The 16,834-nt window shown below is 42.4% G+C and overlaps 1 protein-coding gene across 5 annotated transcripts in view; it reads left to right on the top strand.

The window, feature by feature from the left end:
• Window positions 1-16,834, top strand: part of LOC112256404 (echinoderm microtubule-associated protein-like 1) — a 76,106-nt gene that overhangs the window by 22,048 nt on the left and 37,224 nt on the right. For 3 of the 5 annotated variants that reach the window (XM_042305286.1, XM_042305284.1, XM_024429652.2), the window contains exons 2-4: window positions 12,163-12,345; window positions 14,232-14,285; window positions 16,068-16,200. In XM_042305286.1, the coding sequence (XP_042161220.1) occupies window positions 12,163-12,345; window positions 14,232-14,285; window positions 16,068-16,200 (370 nt within the window). The remainder of the gene's footprint in view (window positions 1-12,162; window positions 12,346-14,231; window positions 14,286-16,067; window positions 16,201-16,834) is intronic. The other 2 variants (XM_042305287.1, XM_042305285.1) reach the window with 1 other exon arrangement.

The following is a 16,834-nucleotide window of genomic DNA, read 5'->3' as shown; positions in this document are numbered from 1 at the left end:
AGGTAGAGATACTGGTGTGCAAAAGAGCAGAAAAGTAAATAAATATAAACAGTATGGGGATGAGGTAGGTTAATTGGGTGGGCTATTTACCGATGGACTATGTACAGCTGCAGCGATCGGTTAGCTGCTCAGATAGCAGATGTTTGAAGTTGGTGAGGGAGATAAAAGTCTCCAACTTCAACGATTTTTGCAATTCGTTCCAGTCACAGGCAGCAGAGAACTGGAAGGAAAGGCGGCCAAATGAGGTGTTGGCTTTAGGGATGATCAGTGAGATACACCTGCTGGAGCGCGTGCTACGGGTGGGTGTTGCCATCGTTTTTTTTATTTTTTTTATTTTACCTTTATTTTACTAGGCAAGTCAGTTAAGAACAAATTCTTATTTTCAATGACAGCCTAGGAACAGCGGGTTAACTGCCTGTTCGTGACCAGTGAACTGAGATTTTTTATTTTTATTTTTTATTTTACCTTTATTTTACTAGGCAAGTCAGTAGCGAGGGCCAGCCGACTAGAGCATACAGGTCGCAGTGGTGGGTGGTATAAGGTGCTTTCGTAACAAAACGGATGGCACTGTGATAAACTGCATCCAGTTTGCTGAGTAGAGTATTGGAAGCTATTTTGTAGATGACATCGCCGAAGTCGAGGATCGGTAGGATAGTCAGTTTTACTAGGGTAAGTTTGGCGGCGTGAGTGAAGGAGGCTTTGTTGTGGAAAAGAAAGCCAACTCTAGATTTGATTTTAGATTGGAGATGTTTGATATGAGTCTGGAAGGAGAGTTTACAGTCTAGCCAGACACCCAGGTACTTATAGATGTCCACATATTCTAGTTCGGAACCATACAGGGTGGTGATGCTAGTCGGGCGTGCGGGTGCAGGCAGCGAACGGTTGAAAAGCATGCATTTGGTTTTACTAGCGTTTAAGAGCAGTTGGAGGCCACGGAAGAAGTGTTGTATGGCATTGAAGCTCGTTCGGAGGTTAGATAGCATAGTGTCCAAGGAAGGGCCAGAAGTATACAGAATGGTGTCGTCTGCGTAGAGGTGGATCAGGGAATCGCCCTGCAGCAAGATCAACATCACTGATATATACAGAGAAAAGAGTCGGCCCGAGAATTGAACCCTGTGGCACCCCCATAGAGACTGCCAGAGGACCGGACAACATGCCCTCCGATTTGACACACCGATTTGACACTCCTCTGTCTGCAAAGTAGTTGGTGAACCAGGCAAGGCAGTCATTAGAAAGACCGAGGCTACTGAGTCTGCCGATAAGAATATGGTGATTGACAGAGTCGAAAGCCTTGGCCAGGTCGATGAACACGGCTGCCCAGTACTGTCTTTTATCGATGGCGGTTATGATATCGTTTAGTACCTTGAGCGTGACTGAGGTGCACCCGTGACCGGCTCGGAAACTAGATTGCACAGCGGAGAAGGTACGGTGGGATTCGAGATGGCCAGAGATCTGTTTGTTGACTAGGCTTTTGAGGACCTTAGATAAGCAGGGCAGGAAGGATATAGGTCTGTAACAGTTTGGGTCCAGGGTGTCTCCCCCTTTGAAGAGGGGGATGACTGCGGCAGCTTTCCAATCCTTGGGGATCTCAGACGATATGAAAGAGAGGTTGAACCGGCTGGTTATAGGGGTTGCGACAATGGCGGGGGATAGTTTCAGAAATAGAGGGTCGAGATTGTCAAGCCCAGCTGATTTGTACAGGTCCAGGTTTTGCAGCTCTTTCAGAACATCTGCTATCTGGATTTGGGTAAAGGAGAAGCTGGGGAGGCTTGGGCGAGTAGCTGCAGGGGGGGGGGCGGAACTGTTGGCCGAGGTTGGAGTAGCCAGGAGGAAGGCATGGCCAGCCGTTGAGAAATGCTTGTTGAAGTTTTCGATAATCATGGATTTATCGGTGGTGACCGTGTTACCTAGCCTCAGTGCAGTGGGCAGCTGGGAGGAGGTGCTCTTGTTCTCCATAGACTTTACAGTGTCCCAGAACTTTTTGGAGTTAGAGCTACAGGATGCAAATTTCTGCTTGAAGAAGCTGGCCTTTGCTTTCCTGACTGACTGCGTGTATTGGTTCCTGACTTCCCTGAACAGTTGCATATTGCGGGGACTATTGGATGCTATTGCAGTCCGCCACAGGATGTTTTTGTGCTGGTCGACGGCAGTCAGGTCTGGAGTGAACCAAGAGCTATATCTGTTCTTCGTTCTGCATATTTTTTTGGAACGGAGCATGCTTATCTAAGATGGTTAGGAAGTTACTTTTAAAGAATGACCAGGCATCCTCAACTGACGGGATGAGGTCAATATCCTTCCATGATACCCGGGCCAGGTCGATTAGAAAGGCCTGTTCGCAGAAGTGTTTTAGGGAGCGTTTGACAGTGATGAGGGGTGGTCGTTTGACTGCGGACCCGTAGCGGATACAGGCAATGAGGCAGTGATCGCCGAGATCCTGGTTGAAGACAGCGGAGGTGTATTTGGAGGGCCAGTTGGTCAGGATAACGTCTATGAGGGTGCCCTTGTTTACAGATTTAGGGTTGTACCTGGTGGGTTCCTTGATGATTTGCGTGAGATTGAGGGCATCTAGCTTAGATTGTAGGACTGCCGGGGTGTTAAGCATATCCCAGTTTAGGTCACCTAACAGAACAAACTCTAAAGCTAGATGGGGGGCGATCAATTCACAAATGGTGTCCAGGGCACAGCTGGGAGCTGAGGGGGGTCGGTAGCAGGCGGCAACAGTGAGAGACTTATTTTTGGAGAGTCATTTTTAAAATTAGTAGGTCGAACTGTTTGGGTATGGACCTGGAAAGTATGACATGACTTTGCAGGCTATCTCTGCAGTAGACTGCAACTCCTCCCCCTTTTGACAGTTCTATCTTGACGGAAAATGTTATAGTTGGGTATGGAAATCTCAGAATTTTTGGTGGCCTTCCTAAGCCAGGATTCAGACACGGCAAGGACATCAGGGTTGGCAGAGTGTGCTAAAGCAGTGAGTAAAACAAACTTAGGGAGGAGGCTTCTGATGTTGACATGCATGAAACCAAGGCTTTTTCGATCACAGAAGTCAACAAATGAGGGTGCCTGGGGACATGCAGGGCCTGGGTTTACCTCCACATCACCCGCGGAACAGAGGAGGAGTAGTATGAGGGTGCGGCTAAAGGCTATCAAAACTGGTCGCCTAGAGCGTTGAGGACAAAGAATAAAATGAGCAGATTTCTGGGCATGGTAGAATATATTCAGGGCATAATGCGCAGACAGGGGTATGGTGCGGGTACAGCAGAGGTTTGCCCAAGCACTGGGTAATGATAAGAGAGGTTGTATCTCTGGACATGCTGGTTGTAATAGGTGAGGTCACCGCATGTGTGGGAGGTGGGACAAAAGAGGTATCAGAGGTATGAGGAGTGGAACTTGTGGCTCCATTGTAAACTAAAACAATGATAACTAACCTGAACAACAGTATACAAGGCATATTGACATTTGAGAGAGACATACAACGAGGCATACAGTAATCGCAAGTGTTGATTGGGAGAGCTAGCTAACACAACAGGTGAGACAACAACAGCTAATCAGCTAGCACAACAACAGCAGGTAAAATGGCGATGACTAGGCAGAGAGGGTCGGATTAACTACACACAGAGCCTGAGTTCGAGGCTGGGGCCGACATATAAAACATAAACAAACAGAATGGAGTTCCGTGATTAATGGACAGTCCAGCAGGCTTCAGCTATGTAGCCATGTGATCGCAGTGTCCAGGGGGCAGCAGTAGATGGGACAGGGAAGCCGCAAATACGCTAGCGACACAGCGTTTAAAGTTAGTAGCCCGGGGGTGGTAGGGGGGAGTCTGCTCAGGGCTGGTAGGGAGATGTGCCTGGCTCACGGCTAACTGGTGCTAGATTTGTGGCAGTGGCGTTAGCCAAGGTCCAGAGTTTACAGCAAGGATCCGGTGGAGTATTGGGCTCTAGCCATGTATGAGTAGGGTTCGGGGGAACAGCTGAGTAGGCTGGGAGGTGGGCCTCCGCTTCGGTACTGGGTGCAAGCTAGCTGTGAAGATCGGAAGTAGTGGTCCAGGGATTACGGCAGGAATCCGGCGTTGTTGTGGAGAGACAGTTCGATACTGGTAGACTGGCGAGTATTATCCAGGCTAAAAAACAGGGCTGGCTGTGCAGAAGGTAAAAGCCGCTGGCAGTGGCTAACAATGACTAAATAGCTAATTAGCTGGTTAGCTTCTGGAGGTGAATTACTGTTCACTCTTTACATAAACAATATCGGTGATGAGATAAGAAAGTGTCAAATTAATTTATATGCTGATGACACTGTCATGTACTCTATCGCTTCAATGGCTGACCAAGCATTATCACTATTGGAGACAGATTTTAAGATATTACAAGGGTTTTTTATACAGCTGAAACTTGTTTTAAATGCAAAGAAAACACATTTTATGATTTTTAATTGGTTCAAAATGTTGGTTGAAAATACACTTGCACTTACGAGCTTAGATGGTTCTCGAATTAATCAGGTCTCTGCATAAAAATACTTAGGGATAAGGTTGGATAATAAACTGTCTTTTAAAATGCATATTGACAAACTTTGTAAACAGCTAAAAATCAAGCTAGGCTTTCTCTATAGAAAAAGGACATGTTTGTCCTCTACAATTTGAAGACAAATTGTACAAGCTACTTTTATGTCTGTTATAGATTATGGGGATATTATCTACATTCATGCTACGGTATCAACACGTAAATCGCTGGATGCTACTTACCATTGCACTCTTAGGTTTATTATGAGTTCCAGCTACAGAACTCACCACTGTGTTTTATGTCAAAATGTGGGTTGGACTTCGCTGTTCATGACACGAGAACAACATGCTCTTGTGTTTGTCTATAAAGCACTTATGAATAAACTGCCTTCTTATTTATCATCACTCATCAATATTAGAATTAGAATTCCTAAAACCAGGTCTCAAGCATGGATTACACTTGAGGCCCATGTGATTTCCACAGAGTTGGGTATGGCTGCCTTTTCCTGTTACGCTCCTTGCCTATGGAATAGCCTGCAGACTAAACTTAAACTTGAGACTCTTGTCCACTTGTTGCCCATTTTAAACCTTTATTGGAGGATTTTTATTTTTGTATTGCTTGTAACTGTTTTAGGTAATGCAAGTTCTTGTGCTGTTAGGGGAATATCCTAAATGTAATAATCTGCTGTTGTATTTTTTTGTGTTATCTGTGATCGTTTTGTTTGTCTTGTGTAGTTTCTTAGTCATTGTACCTAAACTGTATGTGTAAACATGTATACACAGGGCCCAGCTGTAAAAGAGACCTTAGTCTCAATCTGTGTTCCTTGTTGAAATAAAGGTATAATAATAATACTAATGACGAGATCGGAAAATCTCTGTGTACATTCAGTAACATAAGACTATTCTTTCAAAATTTGGGGTAGGTGCAACATACCACAAAAAAATGACAAAGGTTTGAGTGAGAGGTCTTACTGATGTTTCCAAGTGGTCACACACCTCTCCAGAGTGTGCACAGTTCCTAAGTAATTTCAATGCACTTTTATGACTCAAAGAAGAGTCTTCAACTATAAGATGCTTTTTTGAACTTTCCTAGCTGTGCCGTTGAGGAACTAGAGCGAGCATACTTGTAGTTGTTTTGTTTGGAACACAGCCCTGCTTACCCTCCTTTACCCAAAAACGGTCCATTATAAATCGCAATCTGTGTCAGGTGGCAATCATTTGAAAGCTTGTTCTATTGCCAACATGACTAGCTAAATTCCAAAATATGATCATACAGTGTTAGGCTTTCACAAGGCAATTCAGAGAAGCTGATCGACATTTGGTGCGACATTTGGTGCGCATAGAATGGAGTCATAAGTACATTCAGATGCGTTGTTGCGGCCAAGTTTCTTCACAATACAACAAACATAGGCTCTGTATATTACTTGAGTTTATGATATAGAAATGTGAAGTGCGCATTTTGCTTGCTTGTATGACATGAAAGCGGTATTTATTTTAATTCTCAATGTCTCATCTTTCAAAATACATAGAGTCCTCATAATTTACAGTATTTCCCTCACTGAGACAACCAAACATTTGCTAAAGTTGCCCAATTAGTGGAAGAGATGGGGTCAACTTCTTCTTGCTTGCAGTGCTCAAGTTGTCAGTCAAAACCAATACAAAGCTGTGAAGCAAAGACCCTGAGCTCTGACATCATGTATAGCATGTTACTGTACAGCCACTGCATTCCAATTTAGGCGCATATCAGTGTCCAAATCTGCCATTTCAACCCATATACGGGTACCAGTGTAAACAGTTCTAATTGTAGTCCTCAACACGAGGAGACTTGTGTCAGGGCCCAATTTGACTATTTTATATTTGAGAGCAAGAGTGTTAAGTTAAACCTATATTTAGAACTCACTTTGTGCTAATCTACTGGGCTTTGCTTCAGTGAAGCCAGGCCGCCAGATGGATTTTGTGTGGAAATGGGGTCTATATTGTGACTCACGGGTCCAGAGAGATGTTGTAGTGTAAAACCCCTGCTGCATGTCAGTGTTTACAGTCCGGTTTTCTTAGGTCAATTTAGCTGTATCATTTGGCCTCTCCAGCCTGTTAAAGGGAAATGCAATGAACATCCCATCCTACAGCTAGGATAATAATATTTTATCTTAGAGAGGCAGCTGCCTAAAAATATAAGAACATTCGGAGACAGGGTTAAGATGTAATCTTATAAAGCAACATAGATGAGTCCTCTGTGGCAATTTATCTTTCACTTCTCTTGCAGTTCTCTTTCAGTTCTCGTTCATTTATCGTTCATTTCTCATCTCAACCTCACCTCAGATGCTGGGGAATAAAAGGATAAGCAAAGCGAGTCAGCGAGATGGTGAGCGCACGCAGCCTAACAGGCAGAGTAGGTGTATAATTAATGAGGTTACACTGGAATACAAAGAGAGTCCCCATCTGCTTTGATCCACAGCCCTTTTTTTATTCCTGTCTCCTCTGATATACCATTGACAGAAGCTGTGAATTGGACAGGGGGGAGCGGTTAAGGTGCTATGTTGCTGATCATAATGGCCTCGGGGTCTGGCATTTAAAGAAGCAGGCCGGTGGCCTTTGTCAACCATCACGACATTGGTTATTTTTTGGAGAAAGGTAATCAGGGTGAGGAATATAGAGGGAATGTAGAGGATGGTGATGGATGTGTTCTGTAATGGACTCTGACACTTCTTGGGACAGCATCTATCCTGAATGGATTGATATTGACACCGGCACTGAGGGTTAAGAAGACAGCCAGAGATATATATATATATATATATATATATATATATATATATAACCCACTGGACACAAACTGGTTTAATCAACGTTGTTTCAACTTAATTTGTCAACGTATTGTGAAGTGGAATCTACGTGGAAAATAGATTGGAATTAAACAATATGTTTTGAGGGTGAAATTTCAACACAGGATTATGTCATCAGGGTAACCACATTTCAACATAGACAAACCATTTTATAAATTTGTTGAATTTGATCCTTTAAAACAATGTCAGATCTTCAACGTTATGTCCTCTATCAGAAAAAAAATCAATAGACTGGGCAGCACCTCCTACTGGAGAGTTGATAGCTACACTTTGGTCTCCCATCCAGGGTTGTACCCAAGCCCAGCCCCGTTTAGCTATGATATTTGTCACTGTATATTACCAATGTGCTATCGTGACAATGACTGATGAGAGTTCTCCATTTTAAAACTAAATAGATTCACTGTTTGCTTTCCAAAGGGTACCCCTAGAGTCGATGTATGCGTTTCTGTTTAAGCTAGAGATATCAATTTTGGGGGTGCCCGCGTTATAGCCAGCTAAATCGGTCCGCTAATACAGGATTAGTAAAGGCCCAGTGCATAACTATTGTGAGATTTCTTTTTTTAAATATATACTACCAGTCAAAAGTTTGGACATTCAAGGGTTTTTCTTAATTTTTTACTATTTTCTAGAATAATAGTGAAGACATCAAAACTATGAAATAACACACATGGAATCATGTAGTAAGCAGTTTATTTATTTAGAATTCAAGGCACACTTAACCAGCATGGCTACTACAGCATTCTGCAGCAATATGCCATCCCATTTGGTTTGCGCTTAGTGGGAATATCACTTGTTTTTCAACAAGACAATGACCCAAAACACACCTCCGGGCTGTTTAAGGGCTATTTGACCAAGAAGTAGAGTGATCGAGTGCTGCATCAGATGACCTGGCCTCCACAATCACCAGACCTCAACCCAATTGAGATGATTTGGGATTAGTTGGACTGCAGAGTGATGGAAAAGCAGCCAACAGGTGCTCAGCATATGTGGGAACTCCTTCAAGCCGGTTGGAAAAGCATTCCAGGTGAAGCTGGTTGAGAGAATGCCAAGAGTGTGCAAAGCTGTCATCAAGGCAAAGGGTGGCTACTTTGGAGAATCTGGAATATAAAATAAATGTTGATTTGTTTAACACTTTTCTTTACTGCATATGTGTTATTTCACAGTGTTGATGTCTTCACTAGAAAATATACAAAATAAAGAAAAAGCCTTGAATGAGTAGGTGTGTACAAACTTTTGACTGGTACTGTAAAGATATATTTTGTATTCATATACATTTTTTAAATTCCTACTTCCTGCAGCTATGGCTACAGCTGTGTTTGTCAGACCAGGAGACATCCTAAAAATCGGTCTTCTCAAGAAAATGTCTGTAGTGTCCGAATGGTTTGGCCTACAAAACTAACATGACCACTCTATAGAAAGATGAGACTCTCACAAACACTATGGTGTTATTTTGCTCTACGACCCCCACAAGCGTCACAGGACTTGTTGCAAGTTGGTACAGCTGATCTGCCAACTTCTGTCTGTAGTGTCCAAGCAGTTTGGGCTACACACTAAAATGACCCCCCCCCCAACGAAAGGTGAGACTCTCACAAAACATACATCTCGGTTGTTTTGCTCTAGGACACCCACAAGCTTCACAGGACTCTGAAGACTGTGAAGGTATCCCGGTACCAGTTAAAACAAATTATGAAAGTATATACTGTATGGAAGTACTTTAGTGACAAAAAAAGGGTTAAATATGGGTAAACAATTCTACAAATTATTATCCTGATCTTTCTTATATCTCTCAGACATAGGACAGACACTTAAAAACATACCTCCTTTTTATTTATTTTTTGACTACCTGTTGTCATGCATGAATATGTTATTCAATGCATTTCTATGGTCTAATAGCAGTAAGGCCAAATTCAATGTTTCATCAAATAATAAAAAAATCTTTACTTGGCTCATCCCGCTCTAGCGACTCCTTGTGGCAGGCCGGGTGCCTGCAGGCTGACCTCTGTTGTCAGGTGAACGGTGTTTCCTCTGACACATTGGTTTGGCTGACTTCCGGGTCAAGCGGACGGATGTTACGAAGCGCGGTTTGGAGGGTCATGTTTTGGAGGACGCATGACTCGTCCTTCGCCTCCCGAGCCCATTGGAGAGTTGCAGCGATAAAACAAGATCGAAATGGTTGTCAACGCAACCAAATGTCAACATTTGAAGGAGATGTTGGATTCACGTCTACTTCTCAACCAAAAATGTAAGTTAAAGAATAGGACTAAATTGAATAAATCTTTATTTCAAGTGCATTTAAAGTGAGTTTTTATTTCATTTCATCCTATTCTTTAAATTAGATTTTTGTGTTGAGATGTAGACGTGAATCCAACATCTCAATTATTAATTTGAAGATGAACTGACTTAGTCAATGGCACAGATGGAACTCTCCAAGCAGAAGATAAATCTCCTTCAAATGTTGATATTTGGTTGAAAACCAAACACAATTCAATATCACTTTTGAAATAGCCCAATAAATAGCCTTTAAACTTGTTGTAACAAAATATATGTTGGATTCACATCTCCAACTCAACCAAATGTTAAAGAATGGGATTAAGCCAGTTGCTCACATGGATCTACCAAAGCAGTAGATACATGTCCTTTAAATGTGGATATTTGGTTGTGTTGTCAACCAAACACCATTCAATATTACTTTTGTAAAACAGTAAATGGCCTAAAATTAAGGCTATCTTACAAAATAATGTAACATTTAACCTTTAAATGAGTAACACATCCACGGCCACATTGAGGTTACTGAGCATCTATAGCTTTACTTAGAAATTCTGTGCGTTCTTTTCTCAAGGGCTTTCTGCTTAAAAACCAATCAACTACTTTGTAACTGACCTATGACCTTCTGATCCAGTGTTTCTCAACAACAACAAAAATACCAGACCCAAGCACTGGCAAGCTATAGTCTTTCCAGTACCAGGAATTTACAAGCAATGGTCCTTCCTCCTATGGGACAGCTTACAAATATCACTTGAGAACAGCCTAAATCAGTGTCAGCTAACCTTCTCAGGAACTGGACAGCATCATCTCAGGGAACGGTATCAGTCCATGGGCTGGATATTGAGAAAAAATGAATGTACTGTCATCTTTCATGGAGGAGAACACCATGAGGTATATCACCAAGGTATGTTTACTCTGATTCAATTGCCTGACTTATTCTCTCTGTTATTTAGCAGCCTGTTGTGTGTATAAGGAATAGTCAATTCCAGTGAAAGCCCAGGTGACATGAGTGAGCGGTACAATCGGCTAACCAATCGCAGTGGTATCAGGGCTGTGACAGGCAGTCATTGTATCCATGCTCGTACCAAGCCCTAAGCAGCTGCTAGCACTGAGACTAGGGCTTTGTACTCCTTAGAATACATTGCTGTAGTAGCAGCTCCGGCTTTACAGATTAATCTAAAAAAGGTCCATCAAATGAATAATTTATAACCTTAAAAAAAGCCTTCACATTGGGTTAGGTGACCATTTGTTTGAGTACTGTATGTTTAAAGGCCCAGTAAGTAAGATAGGCTTCTTCCTCTGTAAATATTTGTCATTGTGATTGATTCAGCATGCAGAATCTAACGTAGCTACTCAGTGGATGACAGTAGTGCAGATCCAATTGAAATGGACAAGCCACAAAAGAAGACCACACCATCTTGATATTGATGTAAATTCCCAGATCTATCTATCTAACCATGCAGTCAAGGCTATCTGGCAGTATGGGCCAGTATGAAGTGGTTTACCTGGCCTATCTCTCCAATGGAGGGTACAGTAATGGCTGCAATCATTACTGTAGGGATGCCAAGTGAATTTAAAGTGGGGTGGCTGGAGGCCACGGGAGGGCATTGGTTCGGTGCGGGGTTGGGAGGATGGGGGGGTGACTTTGTGTGTGTGTGTGTGTGTGTGTGTGTACAGCAAAAGGGTTTGAGTATTTGGTCATTAGCAACCCGCTCATTTAGATATATTTAGTCCAGATTAAAAATGCAAAAACCGTATGACTGAACATATATCTCTTCACTGTCTATATGCTTAACTGGTATTGCTGTCCTTAATGTGAGCATCTATTCTATTTACCATTACATTACCAACCATATTAGATTGAGACTGAGAATTAACATGTTTCCATATTTTGTTTATTTATAAGAATCTATGCCTCTGTCTCGACTTAATTCAAAACAGATAAAAACACTATTTTGATTGCCTTATTACCAGCTGCTTCCGCCCTCTGCATAATTCATAGGGAGGTTGTTATCAATCTCCAGGGGAACACAACACTGATTCCCATTCATATTTAATCTCACTGACTTCAAAGTCTCAGCAGAGCAGACCCCTGGACTAGGCCAATACATTGGACATGATTACTATGGTGGTGTTACGCTCATTTGAACAGACAGATGGACAGATAGACAAACTGGCCGGGAGGATAATAGATGGACTTACAGAGGTACGGACATGTACTGTAGGCAGAAAGACAGACAGACATGACAGAGAGCTCATGGATAAAAATGTCTTGTACAAAAAGCCTTTGCCCATTGTGTTTGAGGTGCGACGCTAAAACCAAAATCATTCAAGGACACAGAGAGAAAGCCATAATCAATATTTTTACAGATACTACTGCAAATTGTACATATTGTAACACTGTAGGTGTTCCACATCCATTGAGCATGTGAGATACATGAGAGCTCAGGCGAGACCACCAGTTTATTTATGTGTGTTCAACCCATGCTATGTGTGCTCTCATCCATGCTAAGTTTGTGTCCAACCCATATTAATTGTGTCTTTCTCTACCATCCCCAGATGACAGTGCATCGGCAGCCAGCAGCATGGAGGTCATGGACCGCATTGCCTCCCTGGAGCAGCGTGTCCAGATGCAGGAGGACGAGATCCAGCTGCTCAAGTCTGCGCTGGCCGACGTGGTGCGCCGCCTCAACATCTCTGAGGAGCAAAACGCTATGATTAACAGGAGGGGACCCACTAAAGGTAACTGATGCGTCACACAAACAGGCACAGACAGATACACACACATGTACATATGTATGCACACACGCATGTGCACACATACAGGTATACACACATCCCAGGGAGGTTTTATTAACGTTTTGAGAAGGTTTCAATAAAATACGGCTGGCTTAGGTCAACTTTTGAAAAACTCCAAGCACAGATAGGACACATGGAAATTAATTTATCATGGGAACACATTTCTTTTTTTTTTGTGGCACAGCATCAGTGCGTTCCAAACCTATGATCTTCTGTTCTCTGTCCATGGAATTATTCCACTGGCCACCAGGATGGAGCTAGCGTGACATTTTTTTTAACTCAAACAAAGCTGTTCATTTTAGTGTATTCAATTAGTGGGTGTGGCCAACACACCTGAACACACTTAACAAGATAGACAATAGAGAGAGTTTTGTTGACGCTTTCTTTGTGTTCTATGTTTTTAAATAACATTTTTAGAATGTTCTTTAAACGTTACTAATGTTTTCTTAATGTTCTGATAACATGACATTTAGTAAACCCAGAGAAAACCTGCAGTACTGAACTTCCTACAGAAGAACATGAATTCTTAACCTTCCCTGAACTATTTGAGAACATTCCCAATGTCAAACCAGTTGGAGAACGCTCATAAGATATTACCAATCATTTTTTAAACGTAACCATGTGTTAACTTTTAGGAAACGTTCTGTTAAAGTAATGAAATACCAATAAAATATGTTTTTTTGTCAAGTTCCTTTAAATGTGCTGAGAATGTTCCAAAGCTGAAAAACAGCTTCTATCTCAAGGCCATCAGACTGTTAAACAGCCACCACTAACATTGAGTGGCTGCTGCCAACACACTAACTCAACTCCAGCCACTTTAATAATGGGAATTGATGGGAAATTATGTAAAATATATCACTAGCCACTATAAACAATGCTACCTAATATAATGTTTACATACCCTACATTATTCATCTCATATGTATACGTATATACTGTACTCTATCATCTACTGTGTAACAGTATAACTTTAGACCGTCCCCTCGCCCATACCCGGGCGCGAACCAGGGACTCTCTGCACACATCAACAACAGTCACCCACGAAGCATCGTTAACCATCGCTCCACAAAAGCCGCGGCTCTTGCAGAGCAAGGGGAACCACTACTTCAAGGTCTAAGAGCAAGTGACGTCACCGATTGAAACGCTATTTAGCGCGCACCGCTAACTAAGCTAGCCGTTTCACATCCGTTACAACTGCATCTTCATGTAATACATGTATCACTAGCCACTTTAACTATGCCACTTTGTTTACATACTCATCTCATATGTATATACTGCACTCAATACCATCTACTGTATCTTGCCTATGCCGCTCTGTACCATCACTCATTCATATATCTTTATGTACATATTCTTTATCCCCTTACACTTGTGTCTATAAGGTAGTAGTTTTGGAATTGTTAGCTAGATTACTTGTTGGTTATTACTGCATTGTCGGAACTAGAAGCAAAAGCATTTCGCTACACTCGCATTAACATCTGCTAACCATGTGTATGTGACAAATACATTTTGATTTGATTTGAGCTAAGCAACTATTCTGCACCATTCCCAGAATGTTGTGGGAAGGTTGTATTCAAAATAACCATAGGACAACCACACTCTCACCAAGCTCTAAGAAACACGTGGTTCTCAGAACATTATGTGCTGGCTGGGATAGGATCTCACACACCCACACACACGTGTAACCTTTTGGTTCCCTCCCATTCCCTCCCATTCTAGTCTCCTATTGTGTTTCTCCATCTATGGTATCTCACTGTTTACGCTACTTTCATCTTCCTGTCATCCTTTCCTGGACTCTATTGTTGTGGTATGTGTATGTACGGCTGTAGACCCAGCTTTGATGAAAAGGTCCCCATCGTCAGACAGCAATGGTGGAAAGCCAGGTAGGCTCTGTCCCTTCTAACATGGCCTGTCAGGTAGGCTCTGTCCCTTCTAACATGGCCTGTCAGGTAGGCTCTGTCCCTTCTAACATGGCCTGTCAGGTAGGATCTGTCCCTTCTAACATGGCCTGTCAGGTAGGCTCTGTCCCTTCTAACATGGCCTGCTTTGTGCAACTCTACTGAGCACTACTGTGTCTACTGTGTCTTTTTAGTACGGTTTACATTTTAGGACATCCCTACTCCCTATGACAAAAGTCCATAGTCTCTATGACAAAAGGGAGTAGGGATGTCCTAAAATGTACATTGTGCTACTGTGCACTGGTGTCTACTAAGCACTACTGTGTATACTGTCTGAGCACTAGCGTCTGTCTGAGCACTGAGCACTAGCGTCACACTTAGCACATTGTCAATGAAGGACATTCTGATGTTGTTGCACTAGACTGCATGCCACTCAAGTTCCCTTAACTCAGAGTGGGTGAGAGGTGTTATGCTGTGGAAACACTTGCAAGGTTTTTCCTTAATTCTAGCATGTCCTGACACCCACAATAAATATCACATTATGTGTCTACAATTAATTCACAGACATACTTTGAGATGCTAGTTGCTTAGGTCAATTTTGTCACACAATGCATATTTTAACTGTACCTCAGTGAGACACAGGGTAAGTAATCGCTCCTCTGCTCTACACAGAGCCGACCCATGGCACTCAAACACAGTGGTTCGTTTGAAATACACAGTCCCCACTCACTCTCTCACTCTCTGACTGGGGCCCCTATTTGATCTAATTCTGCTGTATCACACACACACACACACACACACACACACACACACACACACACACACCAGCTGGCAAAGCAAGCATTACAAACCCCACCAGCTTCTCTGCAGTGATAAATATTTCAAAGCCACTGCAGTCCATACAAATACAGGCCTTGCTACCCTTATCAGTGCTGTTAGAAATTATGCTGAGGAGGTAAAGTGGGCCCCTAATGGCATTAGAATGGAGCGCAGGGAGTCACTTGAGGTGTGAGTGATGGTCTAGCAGTGTGACTGCACATATTGAGGCATGTGTCTATTGAACGTGGATATGTGGATCTGTTGGCACGGTATGAGAATTGGAGTAGGTCCAGGGTGTTTGGGATGATGGTGTTGATATGAGTCATGGCCCACTTTTCAAGGAATTTCATGGCTACAGATGTGCGATAGTCATTTAGACATGTTACCTTGGCATTCTTGGGCCCAGGGACTACGGTGGTTTGCTTGAAACATGTAAGGAAAATCTATGTGGTCTCTGTGATCTTAAATTCTAATCAAGAAACAAAAGCCTTCACACGGTATATGCAGCTCGAAGGGTAACAAACGCCATTGCAGCTGAAAAGTTGTATATGTGGGTGCAGTTGTGAATACACCATTTCTGAAGGCGATGTTCAATACAGTTTGTCGAATGCTTCAGCTCAATCCCATGAATTTTCCATCAGTCTATTACTCATACACCTATTGTGGAGGGCAGTTTATTGATTTCCATATATTTTCAAGATTATAGAGGGCGTCTGAAGAGTTTAAAAATGTTGGACACTTTTCCAAAGTTCCCAGGTTTTTCAGAAAACCCAGGATTTCAGAAAAACCCAGGAGCTTTGGGAAAGTTTCTCGCATTTTGCAACCCTATATCTGAATTTCAAAATTCCCAATAGCTGACCACTGTGAAAAGTGTAGTTTCTGCATGTTCCAGCTAGTTCAATGCGAAGCACCATTTACCCTGTGGTACTGTGTGTGTTTGTCTTACAGCCAGACCCATGATGGCTGCCCTGCCTCTAAGGCACACTGTCAGCAACGGCACTGTCCTGCCCAAGAAAAGCTGTGGCACGCTACCGTCCCCCACCAGCTCCAGGAAGGATGCTGCTTCACCAGCAACCAAAAGGTAAACACAGCTCAAATGCTCCCCATTTCCTTCCCTTATGAAAAAAGATTGCAGTCAGAGAGCAGTATAACTCCAGTACACTGCAGTATAAATACAGTATGCTGCAAATAGTGCGACCAAAATAACTGTTTTTTTAACGACAGTCATTTTGCAGTGTAACTGCAGTTTTGTAAGGGTTATGGTAGAGGCCTTAGGCTAGGAGTTTTCCTGACCATGTGACCTGACCAGCAGGGCCAGTTTATGAGATATCTCTCAACAGTATTTTTTTGTTCTGAGTAAAACCAACTCTGTTTTAGTTTTGGCTTTTTAAACCTAGAGGCTTTAAAAAACTGGAGCAGTAATGACTGTGTTTTCTAGATTTGGGGTATTAATATTGTAGTATAGTCAGACTAAATTGTACCCTAAAGCTCAATAAGTGCACACTATTTAAATACACATTTCTTCCACAACTAAAAATGTATACAACATATGAAATCATTGCACTGTTGGTGTGTTTATTTTATTAGTCCACACAAAGTCAACACATTATTTGATTCCTGCAAACAGGAATCCGTGTGTTTTTCACTGTATTACTACTATCTCCCTGTGGCCTGTCTGCCTGTGCTAATTTTCCCCTCGCACAAGTGTACCCTCC

This window comes from Oncorhynchus tshawytscha, linkage group LG24 (assembly GCF_018296145.1).
Source record: "Oncorhynchus tshawytscha isolate Ot180627B linkage group LG24, Otsh_v2.0, whole genome shotgun sequence".
Classification (NCBI taxonomy): domain Eukaryota; kingdom Metazoa; phylum Chordata; class Actinopteri; order Salmoniformes; family Salmonidae; genus Oncorhynchus; species Oncorhynchus tshawytscha.
The sequence above is the reverse complement of the archived record's forward strand: the minus strand, read 5'-3'. Positions and strand labels throughout refer to the sequence as shown.